The 12,783-nt window shown below is 43.0% G+C and overlaps 1 protein-coding gene across 5 annotated transcripts in view; it reads left to right on the forward strand.

Annotated features, from left to right (window-relative positions):
* The window catches only part of LOC110300147 (serine/threonine-protein kinase Nek5), a 45,562-nt gene that overhangs the window by 26,771 nt on the left and 6,008 nt on the right, over positions 1-12,783 (forward strand). For 4 of the 5 annotated variants that reach the window (XM_085844326.1, XM_085844327.1, XM_085844328.1 and 1 more), the window contains 4 exons: positions 1,684-1,752; positions 4,129-4,255; positions 7,035-7,160; positions 9,158-9,292. In XM_085844326.1, coding sequence (XP_085700452.1) covers positions 1,684-1,752; positions 4,129-4,255; positions 7,035-7,160; positions 9,158-9,292 — 457 coding nt within the window. The remainder of the gene's footprint in view (positions 1-1,683; positions 1,753-4,128; positions 4,256-7,034; positions 7,161-9,157; positions 9,293-12,783) is intronic. The other variant, XM_085844330.1, reaches the window with a different exon arrangement.

Raw genomic sequence — 12,783 nt, forward strand, 5'->3', positions numbered from 1 at the left:
GGGGGGCGCTATGGGGGACTTTTGGGATAGCATTGGAAATGTAATTGAGGAAAATATGTCATAAAAAATATTTTTAAAAAAAAGAAGTAAAAAAAAAAATAAAAAAATAAAGGCGTGCACCACCATGCCCGGCTGCCAAGTAACTTTTCATGTTTTACGTTCCCCTCCTGATCGTTTCCCACCCTGTTACCCTACTTGCTCTTCAGTTTTGTTTGAGATAGGATTTCATGTCGATAAGGATGGCCTTCACCTCCAGATACTCCTGGCTCTGCCCTGGGACACTTGGATCACAGACACATACCACTACCACTAACACCTATTTCCTTTAAAAATTTGATTGATTGATTGATTGATTGATTGATTGATATGTGTGTGTGTTTGTGTGTGTGTGTGTGTGTGTGTGTGTGTGTGTGTATGATACATGTATGTAATTAGTACAGGTGTGCATGAACTACAGGCATACATGGAGGTCAGAGAACCGCTGTTGGGCATTTATTGTCTCCCTCCACCAGGGGTCCTCGATCACCAAGCATTCAGGACAAGTGCTTTTTGCGGGCTGAGCCATCTTGCCAGCATTCCTGGTTTATGTTCCCTGTGCGTGTAAGACTTGCTTGCAATCATGTCGTTAATTTGCAAACTCATGTTTTACTTAGCCTACTCCAAGACAGTGTAAGCTCTATGCCAGCCGGGTCCTTTGGGCCATGCCTACTGTGTTCTTCATTGTGTAGGCGTGTGGGCCACAGAGGGCAGAGATGGCTCAGAAAGAATTTGCAGAATTATAACTCCCCAGCCTTCTCTGAAGTCTGGCCCAGGGCCCACATCCAGTGTCACAGTCTATAGGCTTCCACCAGGATACACACACACACACACACACACACAGACATCCTGATGTCACAATTACACTCTAAGGCCGAGATGGGACTAGTGGTGAAGTACTCACCTAACATGTACAAAGCCCTAATCTGATTGATCTCCAGTACTGCAAAAGAAAACCATGCTCTTGAATCGGATTGGGTTAAACTGCATCGGAGCAATGAGCATTTTGTCACGTTATACAGTTTTTGTTCATGAAAATGCCACTGTTTAATACATGACTATTTTAATCCAATGGATATTGTACCCGCCTTTTTCATGAATTACAATGAACTTTTCTGGCAAAAAAATGTTTTTATTCTAAAGTGTTTCATCAGATTCAATGTAGAAATCAAGTTATAGAAATATACACTAACATGAATTTAGACATGAGTATATAATTAATATGAGGAGATGGAATTAATTATGTTTTTCTTTTAAACTTTTAGAATATCGAGAGAGACTTGAAACAAATTAGGCTTCAGAACATGAACGAGTAAAATTCAAAAGCAGTGCTATAAAGTTAGGGTCTAAACATTCCCATCTTTTGCTTACAGGTTAGAAAGATGATTGGGGTTCAGGCTTTACTCTCCAGGTTGTCAATGTGATTGCCTGCTCCCACTGTCGTATGGAGTAGCCCCACTGTGTGCTGTACAATCCAGGTTGTCTGTGTGATTTCCCAATCCCACTGTTGCATGGAATAGCCTACTGTGCGGTAATATACTAATGACCTTAAGTGTGGATGGTGTCAACACGAACTGGCCTCAGGGGTTGGAATTTGAAGGTTTTATTGAACTGTTAAGCTAAGACTATTTTTCTTACTTATTCTAGAGAGTGGTAAAGTTTGAAATCAGCCTAGACAAGTGTATTTCGGAGGAAGACACCGTCCAGGAGAATGAGGTATGTCATTATGTACTTGCCACCTTGATCAGCTATGACAATGTGAGTTGGTCCTCAGGTTCACAACATTGCTGCACTGGCTGTAATGAGAATATCCTTAAATGAGCTATTTTCCTGATAATATTAATATGTTGACTTAAAAACCATTGAGTAACCTGAAAGTGTAGGCTTATTTTAGGCCTTAATTAGTTCTTATTACTTTTCAGATGTGTGTGGGTAAATCTCATGCAGAAAAAAAAAATTCATTTGTCTTAGGGTTCCCATTGTTGTGAACAGACACCATGACCAACTTTTATAAGGTCAACATTTAACTGGGGCTGGCTTACAGGTTTAGAGGTTCAGTCCATTATATCAAGGCAGGAAGCATGGCAGCATCCAGGCAGACAGGGTGTTGGAGGAGGAGACAAGAGTTCTTCACCTTGATTGAAAGGCAATCAAGAGAAGGCAGTCGTCAGGCAGCTAAGAAGAGAGAGTCTCAAAGCCCACCCCTCCAGTGACGCATTTCCTCCAGCAAGGCCACACCTTCTATAACAAGACCACACCTCCTACTAGTGCCACTCCCTGGGCCAAGCGTATTCAAACCACCACGTCATTTTATTACTTGATGTTAACACCTTTTGAAATTTCAACTTCATCAGAACTTCTAACAAATGTCAGCGCCAACATTAACTGATTTCTCTTTTCCGTTACGTTTCCTCTGAATTAATCTTTCAGATTACTAAAAGTTAACTATAAATAATCACACTCAACATTTATTTTGTGTGTGTTTGTTGCTAGAGATAAGACTTTATCTGCTATTATATATGATATATAACATGTAATATATATATATAACATATGCTATATGTTATATATAACACAATATATTATATAACACACACACACATACTCAGCCATTGAGGTATCCACAGTCCTCTCATGTTCTCTGTCATCTTTTGGGAGCTGGAAATGCAGGCCGATGGCAGAACACATTAACTGTATAACACTCAGAGATGAGTCCTACCAATTTCTATCTCATTGTACTTTTACAAACATTTTGCTACAAGATGACTCCATTAGCATGGTGGGTGTTAGTGTTTCTGATGGCCCCAGAGCTGAGTAGACTAGGTCTGGAGAGGTCCACGTCACATGGTTTCCATGATGTGAGGCACTGGCATGAGAAAAGGGACTCCACACAACTTTAGCTGCTAGGTGTTCCTCCTGTCTTAGCCTGTGCTTACTACAGCTGAAACCAAGGTGACCATTTTCCTGCTGGTGGTGGAGCATGAGGAGCAATTGTAGAACCTAACCGCTTGGTTGTGAAGTTCAGTGTGGTTGGTGACTATGCTGTCCACACTAGTGGGGAGGCCAAGCTGAGATGACTGTGTGCGTCTAGGAATTCTAGAACACCATGAACAGCAGAGTGATGCCCCAGCTTAAGAAGAAAATGAAGGACTCTGGAGTGATGCCCCGGTGGTGAAAAGCAATGGTTGCTCTTCCAGAGGACCTGGGGTGTTTGATTCCCAGGTCACATGACATCCCATAGTCATCTGTAATACCAGTTCCAGGGGATCCAACACCCTCTGCTGGCCATCTTGGGCACTGTGATGGTTTGTATATCCTTAGACCAGGGAGTGGCACCATCTGAAGGTGTGGCCTTGTTGGAATAGGTGTGACCTGGTTGGAATGGGTGTGTCACTGTCACTGTGTCACCCTAAGTTGCCTGAAAGTCTTCCACTAGCAGCCTTTGAATGAAGACGTAGAACTCTCAGCTCTGCCTGCACCATGCCTGCCTGGATACTGCCATTCTCCCACCTTGAAGATAATGGACTGAATCTCTGAACCTGTAAGCCAGCCCCAATTAAATGTTGTTTTTTATAAGACTTGCCTTGGTCATGGTGTCTGTTCACAGCAGTAAAACCCTGACTAAGACAGGCACCATACACACAAGTGGTACATAGACATACATGTAGCAAAACATTCATACACATAAAACAAAAGTAAATAAATATTTGAAAAAGAAGATCCTGAAAGCAGGGCATGGATAAGAAAATCCTGAACTGAGTAGTGTGATCTGATAGAAAGCCTGAGAAAACTGAGTTGTTCTGTGTTCAGGCTGGCTGCATTTTTCAAGAAGAAATGAAAACATTGGTGTTTCTGTCTCAGTCAAAATAATTTCATCTTTAAAACTATATATACATATATATACATATATATATATATAAAATATATGTAACTATATATAACTATATATATTACTATATAACTATATATAGCTATATATATATATTACTTGCCATGTCATTTGAAAATTAATATTTGCGAAAAGGCACAAAGCTAATGCATTTAACTCCCAATATGGCTTTTTCCTTGTGAAAAATTGTAAAATTTCTTTAGGCAGTGGATAAACTAAATGCTACTTTAAGCTTTGAAGATGGCACGAAGTTTCAGGAGCACAGATGTAAGGAGAAGCATGAAGATTATACAGACAGAGCCTTTGAAGAACTCTGTGGCCCAGAAGCAGGTACATCTTGCTTGAAAGTGGTGGAGGGAAAGGGAGCTTTTCATTGGCAGTCCATCCCCAGCTCTCTCCACTGGGCTCCTGGGTCCCCCCACCCCACCCCATTCACCCTTCATCCAACATTACTTCCTGCTGCACACACTGGCCAGTCCCACCCACTCATGCTTTCAGCAGCTCTGGGAGTGTCATCCTGGTGGGTCTGTCTCATTAACTGCTGGACAGCTCTCGGGGCATCATGACAAGTCCCTAACCTCAGCATGTGTCCTCCTTCTTCCCAGAGGCCTTTGCTTCAGGGCAAGGCCATCCCCTCCTACACACCCAGGGCAGTGTCTCTTCAGGGATTCCTCTGAACTTTCCTGCTGCCTTCATGTTTTCTGCTGCTAGGTCAGGGTCTGTCACCCTTGAGTCCTGTGGTGACATAGAAAATCACAAAACCTCAGGGTTCTGGAGCCAGTGAATCCTAGCTGGCCCTGGAGTTTTTGGTCAAGAGACATTTCTTCTTTTGCAAGTTATTTTCATGTTCCGAAGTTACTTTCCTTTTTGAGGTGTGGGAACAATTGTAATGGTAGCCACACAGGGTTACTGTAGCAACAGGAGTGATGTATGATATATACAAAGTACCTGCCTAAATGAAGGGTGCTTAATAAATGGTCTTCCCTTAATTAAAAACGAAAGATTGGTTGCTCAACTTTTATATGTGTGTGCCTGCATGGGTTTATGTGCACCACTTGCATGAAGGGGCTGCTGGAGGGTAGAGGTAGCAGAGCCCCTGGCACTGGAATGGCAGGAGGTTGTGAGCTGCCCGATGCAGGTGCCGGGAACTGACCTGGTGTCTTCTGGAGGAACCATAAGCCATCTTAACTGCTGAGCCGTCTCTCTGGTGCCTTCTTTTATTTTTTCCTCTGCCTTCCCCCATTACATTGCCTTTATTTTAATTTTTTTATCTTAAGTACTAATGACTGAAAATAGCAGATTGGTTGGTTTGATCATACCAGGCCAGTCCTCCTTTTTTTATCTTTTTTTAAATTTTGAGACAAGGTCTCCTTAAGTTGTCTGAGCTGACCTTGAACTTCCTCTCTTGCTCTACAGCCCAGTCAAATCCTGCTCATCTCCCGGGTTAGCTGTGTAAACATTTGCTTACCTGGCTTGCCTCAGTTTCCCCTTCCTTGTAATACTCTGCTTTATTCTCACGGGGAAACATCTCTGCTCCATTCACCAAGCATCATAATTGTGGATCTCCCCCTTGTAGCCAGTGCTAGAGAGGGAAAAGACAGAGGAAACCTGATCCCTGTCCTGAAGTACCATGATTAAAGAAAAGGGGGTACAGACATGGACGGGTCCTGAATCCCAGACGCTCGTCACTGCTGGCATAAGGCCTGGCTGGGGAGATGGGGAGAAGTCCCCAGTCTTTCAGGGCTTGCAGTGCTCGTGATGCCTGGGCTTTCCTGTATAGGTAATGATCAAAGGGAACTTGGGCCTTGGGACTACAGCTCAGTCTATAGAGTGTGTGCTGCCCAAACATAAAGATCTGAGTTTAGGTCCCAGCACCCACATAAAAAGCTGTACCTGATAGCATTGTTTCTGTAAGCCCTGTGCTGGTGTGTGTGTGTGTGTAGACAAGAGGACACCTGAAAGCTATTGGCCAGCCAGTTTAATAAGACCTTATTAGCTCCAGGATCAGTGAAAGATGCTGTCTCAAAAATTGAGTTGGGAGGCTAGAGAGATAACTCAGCGATTAAGAGCACTGTCTGCTCTTCCAGAGGTCCTGAGTTCAATTCCCAGCAACAACATGGTGGCTCACAACCATCTGTAATGGGGATCTGATGCCCTCTTCTGGTGTGTCTGAAGACAGGGACAGTATGCTCACATACATAAAATAAATAAATCTTAAAAAAATTTTTTTTTTGAGTTGCAATGTGATCAAAGCCAGACCCTGACATAGCCTGGTGTGGTAGTGCATACCTGCGATCCCAGCACTCAGGGTCTGGGCATGGTGATGCTTGCTAGGATATGGGGGCTGGAGCAGAAAGAATGCCCTGAATTCTGAGCCAATCTGTGACAAAGAAGGGGGGCATGTTAGAGAGAGAGAGAGAGAGAGAGAGAGAGAGAGAGAGAGAGAGAGAGAGAGAGAGAGAGAGGGATTTACATGATGTCTGGGTCATTTTTTTTTTTATTCATGTATTTCCTTAGCCGTTAGGTAAACTGGATAATTAACATTAACGATAAACATGAAACATCTTTGGAAGCTGTCTGAGTTTCTGCCTTCTCTGTTGGGTCTGTTAGAAGCCCAGGCAGTGGCTCCTGTGGCTTGAACATCCTACTCTTCGGTCTCTATGCTGGCTAGTCTTCTGCCAACTTGACAGAAACTAGAGTCCCCTGGGGAAGAGGGGGCTTCAGTCGAGGAATGGCCTCTATCAGGTTGGCCTGTAGGCAAGTCTATGAGGCACTTTCTTGACTGATGTGGGAGGGCCGCACCCATTACGGTCTGTGACATCCCTGGGCAGATGGCCTTGGTGGGTCTAAGAAAGGCAGCTGACTGTGAGCTTGGGAGCAAGCCAGTAAGCAGTCTTCTCCCATGGCTTCTGCTTCAGTTCCTGCCATGGGGTTCCTTCAGGAACTGTGCTCTGGAAGATGAAATAAAACCTTTACCCCAGAAGTTGGTTTTGGTTATGGCATTTGTCACAGCAACAGAAAGCACACTGGGCCAGTCCCTAAAAGCTGTTCAGTCCTGTTGTTAGACGCTGGCTGCAGTGGAACTAATCAGTTATTCTCTTACACCCAGAGGGTTTCTTTCAGGATGTCATTGCCACAGAGAACAGGAGGCAGTGGGATGCCGGGGCACCTCACACTCTACTACAAATAATGGCAACGGCAGATGTCACCTCCACCTGCCCCACCATGCCGGATGGTGAGTCTTTGGTGTGTTGTCAACCAGCAGCAGGGGAGGACCAGGGCCTGGCGTGGCTTTGCTGCCAGCATAGCACACATCTTATTGGAATGGTCAGTACCTCTCAGACACTATCCATTTTACAAAGACGTTGTTTTGGCATCGTGAGTGTCAAACTGAGATTTGAGTGCTCGTTATCCTAGCAGCCGATGACTCCAGTCTTCCGACAGTACAGGATGAATCGTGCCAGCCATATTTTCTTAAGTGAGAGTTGGGGATCAGGAAGAGAGGGTCCACTTGACTTAGTTCCTAACACTGGCTTACAGCCTCACGATGCTATTACTGATTATTCCCACTCACCAATAAAATTGGTCTTAGGGTTAGGTTTGCAGCTTGGCTGTCAAGGGCGGAGCATATGCAGAGTCCCGGGTTCAAGCGCCAGCTGACCCAGATGCCCTTGCTTATGCAACAAGCAGGTTTTACTCACGGAGCAATCTCCCAAGCCCTTGTGCTTCCTTTGTTCTTTGATCTCTAGCCCCCAAGAAAGGGTTAAAAATGTAAGACTGTGCTATAAATGGAGTAGACGGCTATCGATGTCCTTGAAGTCAATTAGTCACAAATGGAAAAATATTCAGAAAAAAAGGCTTTCATCTATGGGGATGCACGTGGATGTTTTTGAGCCACGTTCCCTAAGCAGTGAGGTAGAAGGACGATTTATGCCATGTTCGCATTGTGCTGTGCTATGTGTAAGTCATCTAGGGTTGATTTAAAACTTAGGAACTAGGCCGGAGAGATGACTCAGCAGGTAAGAATATGTACTGCTCTTACTGCAGAGGACTCAGGTTCACTTCCCAGCTCCCAGATATGGTAACTCAGAGCCCTGTACAACTCCAGTTGTAGGAGACCCAAACCCCTCCTCTGGCCTCTTCAAGTAACCACATCCACAGACCCACATGGACAGAGAATCACTAAAAATAATAAAAGTTAAACCTTAAAAGAGAAAGTATGGGGCTGGAGAGATGGCTCAGCAGTTAAGAGCACTGACTGCTCTTCCAGAGGTTCTGAGTTCAAATCCCAGCAACAACATGGTGGCTCACAGCCATCTGTAATGAGATCTGATGTCCTCTTCTGGTGTGTCTGAAGACAGAAACAGTGTACTTACATATAATTAATAAATAAATCTTTTTTAAAAAGAGAGAGAAAGTATAATAGAAAGTAGATATGGTGGTGCATGCTGTAACCCCAACATTTGGAATGTAGAGATGGAGACCAGGGGGATAAGGAATTCAAGATCACCCTCAGCTACTACAGACAGTTCAAAGCTAGCATGAGCTACATGAGATCCTGTCTTATCCCCACCCCCATGAAAAGTATGTTGGAAGATGTGCATAAGTTTTAGGCAAATAATACATATTTCATATAAACTACTTAATCATATACAGATTTAAAATATTTTATTTTTATTACTTTTAATTATGTATCCTGTGTCTCTGTGTGGATATACACACATCTGAGCAGTGGATGCCAAGGGCGTAAGATCTCCTTGAAGCCAGAGCTACAGGTAGTTGAAAGTCACCATGTGGGAACCAAACTTGGATTCTCTGCAAGAGCAGCAAGTGCTTTCCGCTGGTGAGCAACCTCTCTAGCCCACACGCACGGGTTTTACATCGTTGGGTGTCCTGTAATCTGCTTTGGATGTCAAGGGATGAGCACGCATCACTCAAACGAGTTATTGTAGGTTTGTGAGCTGATTTATAACTCAGAAAAACGTGGGAGGATGAACTCAAGTCAAAAAATAAGCACATGGAAACTTATCACAGTTTATGCCCACCTCCCACCCCCAATATATATATACACACATGCACATACACATACACATACACACCGGCCTCTTTAGAAACAAAATGAGGAATGTGATGTCCATGGCTCTAACATTCTGTGGAATGTTATAAAATATAATAAAATGTAAAATCTGAAACAAGTATCTTTATTTTTGCTAATGCAGTATCCTTTTTCAGATGGCCAAGTGATTGTGATGGAAGGCAGTGTAGAGAATGGGAAGCAGTGGTGGCTGAATGTGCCAGGGACCCCGAGTGCTTTGGCAGCAGAGTGTGCCTGCAGTGGCTCACTGTCTGCCAGTAAAGGAGAAACTGGTATGTGGTTTATTTTTAACAAAGTTACTGGTCCTGTAGAGAATTATGTCACTGCTTTATGAATGCAGAAAGGTACCAGTAGTACCTTTGGGTTGGAAAGAGAACTGGGAACGCGCCTCGCTTGTCTGATATGCTCTAACCAAGCTGGTTCCAAGGCATGCCCTTCCAAGGACAGAGGCATAATTTTGTGTAGTGTTTCAAGCTGACAACTCTTGGAAAGGACTTGCACTCTGGGGTGACACAAGTTCACCCCAGCATTGCTCAGCTTGGAGAGCTATTCAGAGAGCTCACTTTCCTTCGGGTAGTAAGAATGCAAACTACTAGAGTTCACTTTGTTTTGATTTCTTTTCTTTTTCTTTTTCTTTTTCTTTTTCTTTTTCTTTTTCTTTTTCTTTTTCTTTTTCTTTTTCTTTTTCTTTTTCTTTTTCAAGACTATGTGTCATTGCGTAGCTCTGATGGCCTGGGACTCTTTGCTATGTACACCAGGCTGGCCCTGAACTCATAGAGGTCCACCTGCCTCTGCCTCCTGCATTGTCTCCATTTTAAAAGCAATCTTCTCTTCTGTCAGTCAGTAGTTTTCTGGGTTGTCCAAGAAAATATCAAGCCGATAGACACAAGTGGTCCTCCTGCCTCTGGAGTTTCAGGAATGACAGGCACATAGCACTGCATGTGTCTACATTATATATGTTATGTATTATATAACATAGTATATCTCTATATTATATATATACTTATATATTATATTTCTATCTATCTATATATATCTACCTATCTACCTATCTGTCTATCTATATTACATGCACACTGTTCCTGTGCCTCCTGAGTGCCAGAATTAAAGGATTGAGCCACCACACCTGGCTAATCTACATTATATTTCCATTAACAATTTTTCTTACTGATTCTAAATGGTTACTATATAACTAACTTTATCTTTGTTTAAGCTTGGATTCATTACTAAGCGATTTAGTTTTCATTGAATCAAAATATAATTTTTTGTTATTGTTTAACATGTTCCCAGTGGTGTTTATATCTGTGTTACTGTTTAACGCTTTCCCTGGGATGTTGACACTGCATTCACCATGGGGAAATCCAGCATAGGTTGGGCACAGTGCTGCACACCCATGGCCCTTTCGCTTCTCAAGTAGAGGCTGGAAGAATCTGAGTTTTAGACAGCCTGGGTGTTAGGAACGGATTTGAGGGTTCCAAAATACCGCAGACTCTAAAATACTTCAGCAAGGCAAAATGTTCTACTTCTGAGGAATGGTGGATGGTCATGTCAGTCAAGCAGGCAAGCACACACAGCTGGGGCCCTGATGGATTTTCATTCTCAACACAGAGGGAATAAAGAAACAGGCAGGGCTGGAGAGATGGCTCAGCGGTTAAGAGCACTAACTGCTCTTCCAGAGGTCCTGAGTTCAAATCCCAGCAACCACATGGTGGCTCTCAACCACTTTCCTGGTGTGTCTGAAGACAGCTACAGTGTACTTATAATAAATAAATAAATAAATAAATAAATAAATAAATAAATCTTAAAAAAATAGGCAGATATAGCTATTCTAATACTTGACAAAACAGCTTTAAAGCAACATATAAAGGAAAAAAAAATCCCCAAGGATATTAGTCTTAAACATGTGTGCACCAGAGAGACAACAGTTTCATTAAAAAAAAAAATGCTATTAGATCTAAAGTCACAGGTTGACCGGACACAGTGATATTGGGAGACTTTCAGCACTCTATGCTCACCCATCCAGGCAAAAACTAAATAGAGTAATGCTGGAGTTAAATGACATTATAAACCAAATAGATCTAACAGATGACTACAGGACACTCCACCCAAACACTAAAGAACACATTCTGTTTATTTTCAGTAGCCCATGAACCTGTCTGCAAAACCAACCACATTTTAGGACACAAGGCAAGTCTTGACAAATTTGCAAAAGAAATTCAAATAACACCCTTCATATTATCTAACCACAGAGGAATAAAGGCTGGACATCAACAGTGAGAGAAACGACAGAAAGTTACACAAACTCATGGAAGTAAAAGGACATACCACTGAGTGGAAGTAAACTGGGTCACTGGAGGAGTCAGAAGGAAGTCTAACAAGTCCTAGTACTGAATGAAGATGGAAACATGACATACCCAAACCTGTGGGACACAACGCCAGCCTTCGTAAGAGCAGAGGTTATAGCACCACGGGTCTACGGAAGATACTGGGAAGATTGACTGTGCCTGAAGGTCTTGGAAAAATAAGAACAAACAACACTGAAAAAAAGAGTAGATGGGAAGAGAAAATAACAGGGCCCAAACTAGCGAGACAGAAGAAACAGCAATAAAACATAGGAAACTCAATGTAAGGAAGAGTCGGTGCTTTGAAAATCTGAGTTACTAATACTGTTCACCTCTAAAACCTCATGAGCTGGGACTCCATAGTCCACGTTGCTCTCAGTACTATTGTCTTCCAAGTGCCTACTAGGAGGACCCACTAAGCCCCACTTACAGCATTCAACCACTTTCCTAGTCCAAAGTTCCAAAGGTTTCCAAATTCCTCCCAGAAATAGCATGGGAGGGCCTGTCACCTCAGTAGCCCACTCCTTGATACCAAACTTGCGTCTTAGTTACTTTCCTATTTCTATTCTTAGGCAGTTTTATAACGAAAAAGAGCAAGCGAGGCAAAAAGAAACACAAAATGTACAGTTGGAAGAAGAGAACACCAGGAAATATAATGTTGGAGCCATGACTTGTGCCAAAAGAGAGGCCAGAATGAAGGGAGTGGTATTCTCAGGCTGGGACCCAACCTGCTAATCCTGCAACTTGTGAAAAGAAAAAGCCTAAGGAATTTTCTGCTCCTATAAAGAAACAACAAAAGCTATGGAAATCTAATTCAATTAGGGAGCCATACCCCATCCAAGCAGACAACTGAGCTTGAGGTCTTGTCACAGCAATAGAAAAAGTAAGACACCAGAGTAGATCTTACATAGCCCAGGCTGGCTGCAAACTCATTTATCCTCCTGCCTCTGCTTCCTGAGTGCTGTGATTCTTGGCAGACATCACCATGCCCAGATCAAGAACCTCTGAAATAAGAATGAATACAGAGGGGCTGGAGAGATGGCTCAGCCGTTAAGAGCACTGACTGCTCTTCTAGAGGTCCGGAGTTCAAATCCCAGCAACCACATGGTGGCTCACGACCATCCGTAATGAGATTGGATGCCCTCTTCTGGTGTGTCTGAAGACAGCGACAGTGTACTCATAAATAAAATAAATAAATAAATCTTAAAAAAATAGAATGAATACAGAGACACAGGACAGCTATGAAGGTGTGTGCACACTTTCCATTTGCTCTGCGGCCACATCACTTCTTGCACAAAGCACGGATGCACAGTGGGTTTACAGAGAGGGAGAACGATAGGGATGGTTCCGTTGTGGCAAGTCTTAAGTTTGGTATCACGTTTTCCTTAAAACTTCTACGTCTGTTCCTTATTGTGACACTC

This window comes from Mus caroli, unplaced genomic scaffold, assembly GCF_978045245.1.
Source record: "Mus caroli unplaced genomic scaffold, Mus_caroli_1 scaffold_10, whole genome shotgun sequence".
NCBI classification, from domain to species: domain Eukaryota; kingdom Metazoa; phylum Chordata; class Mammalia; order Rodentia; family Muridae; genus Mus; species Mus caroli.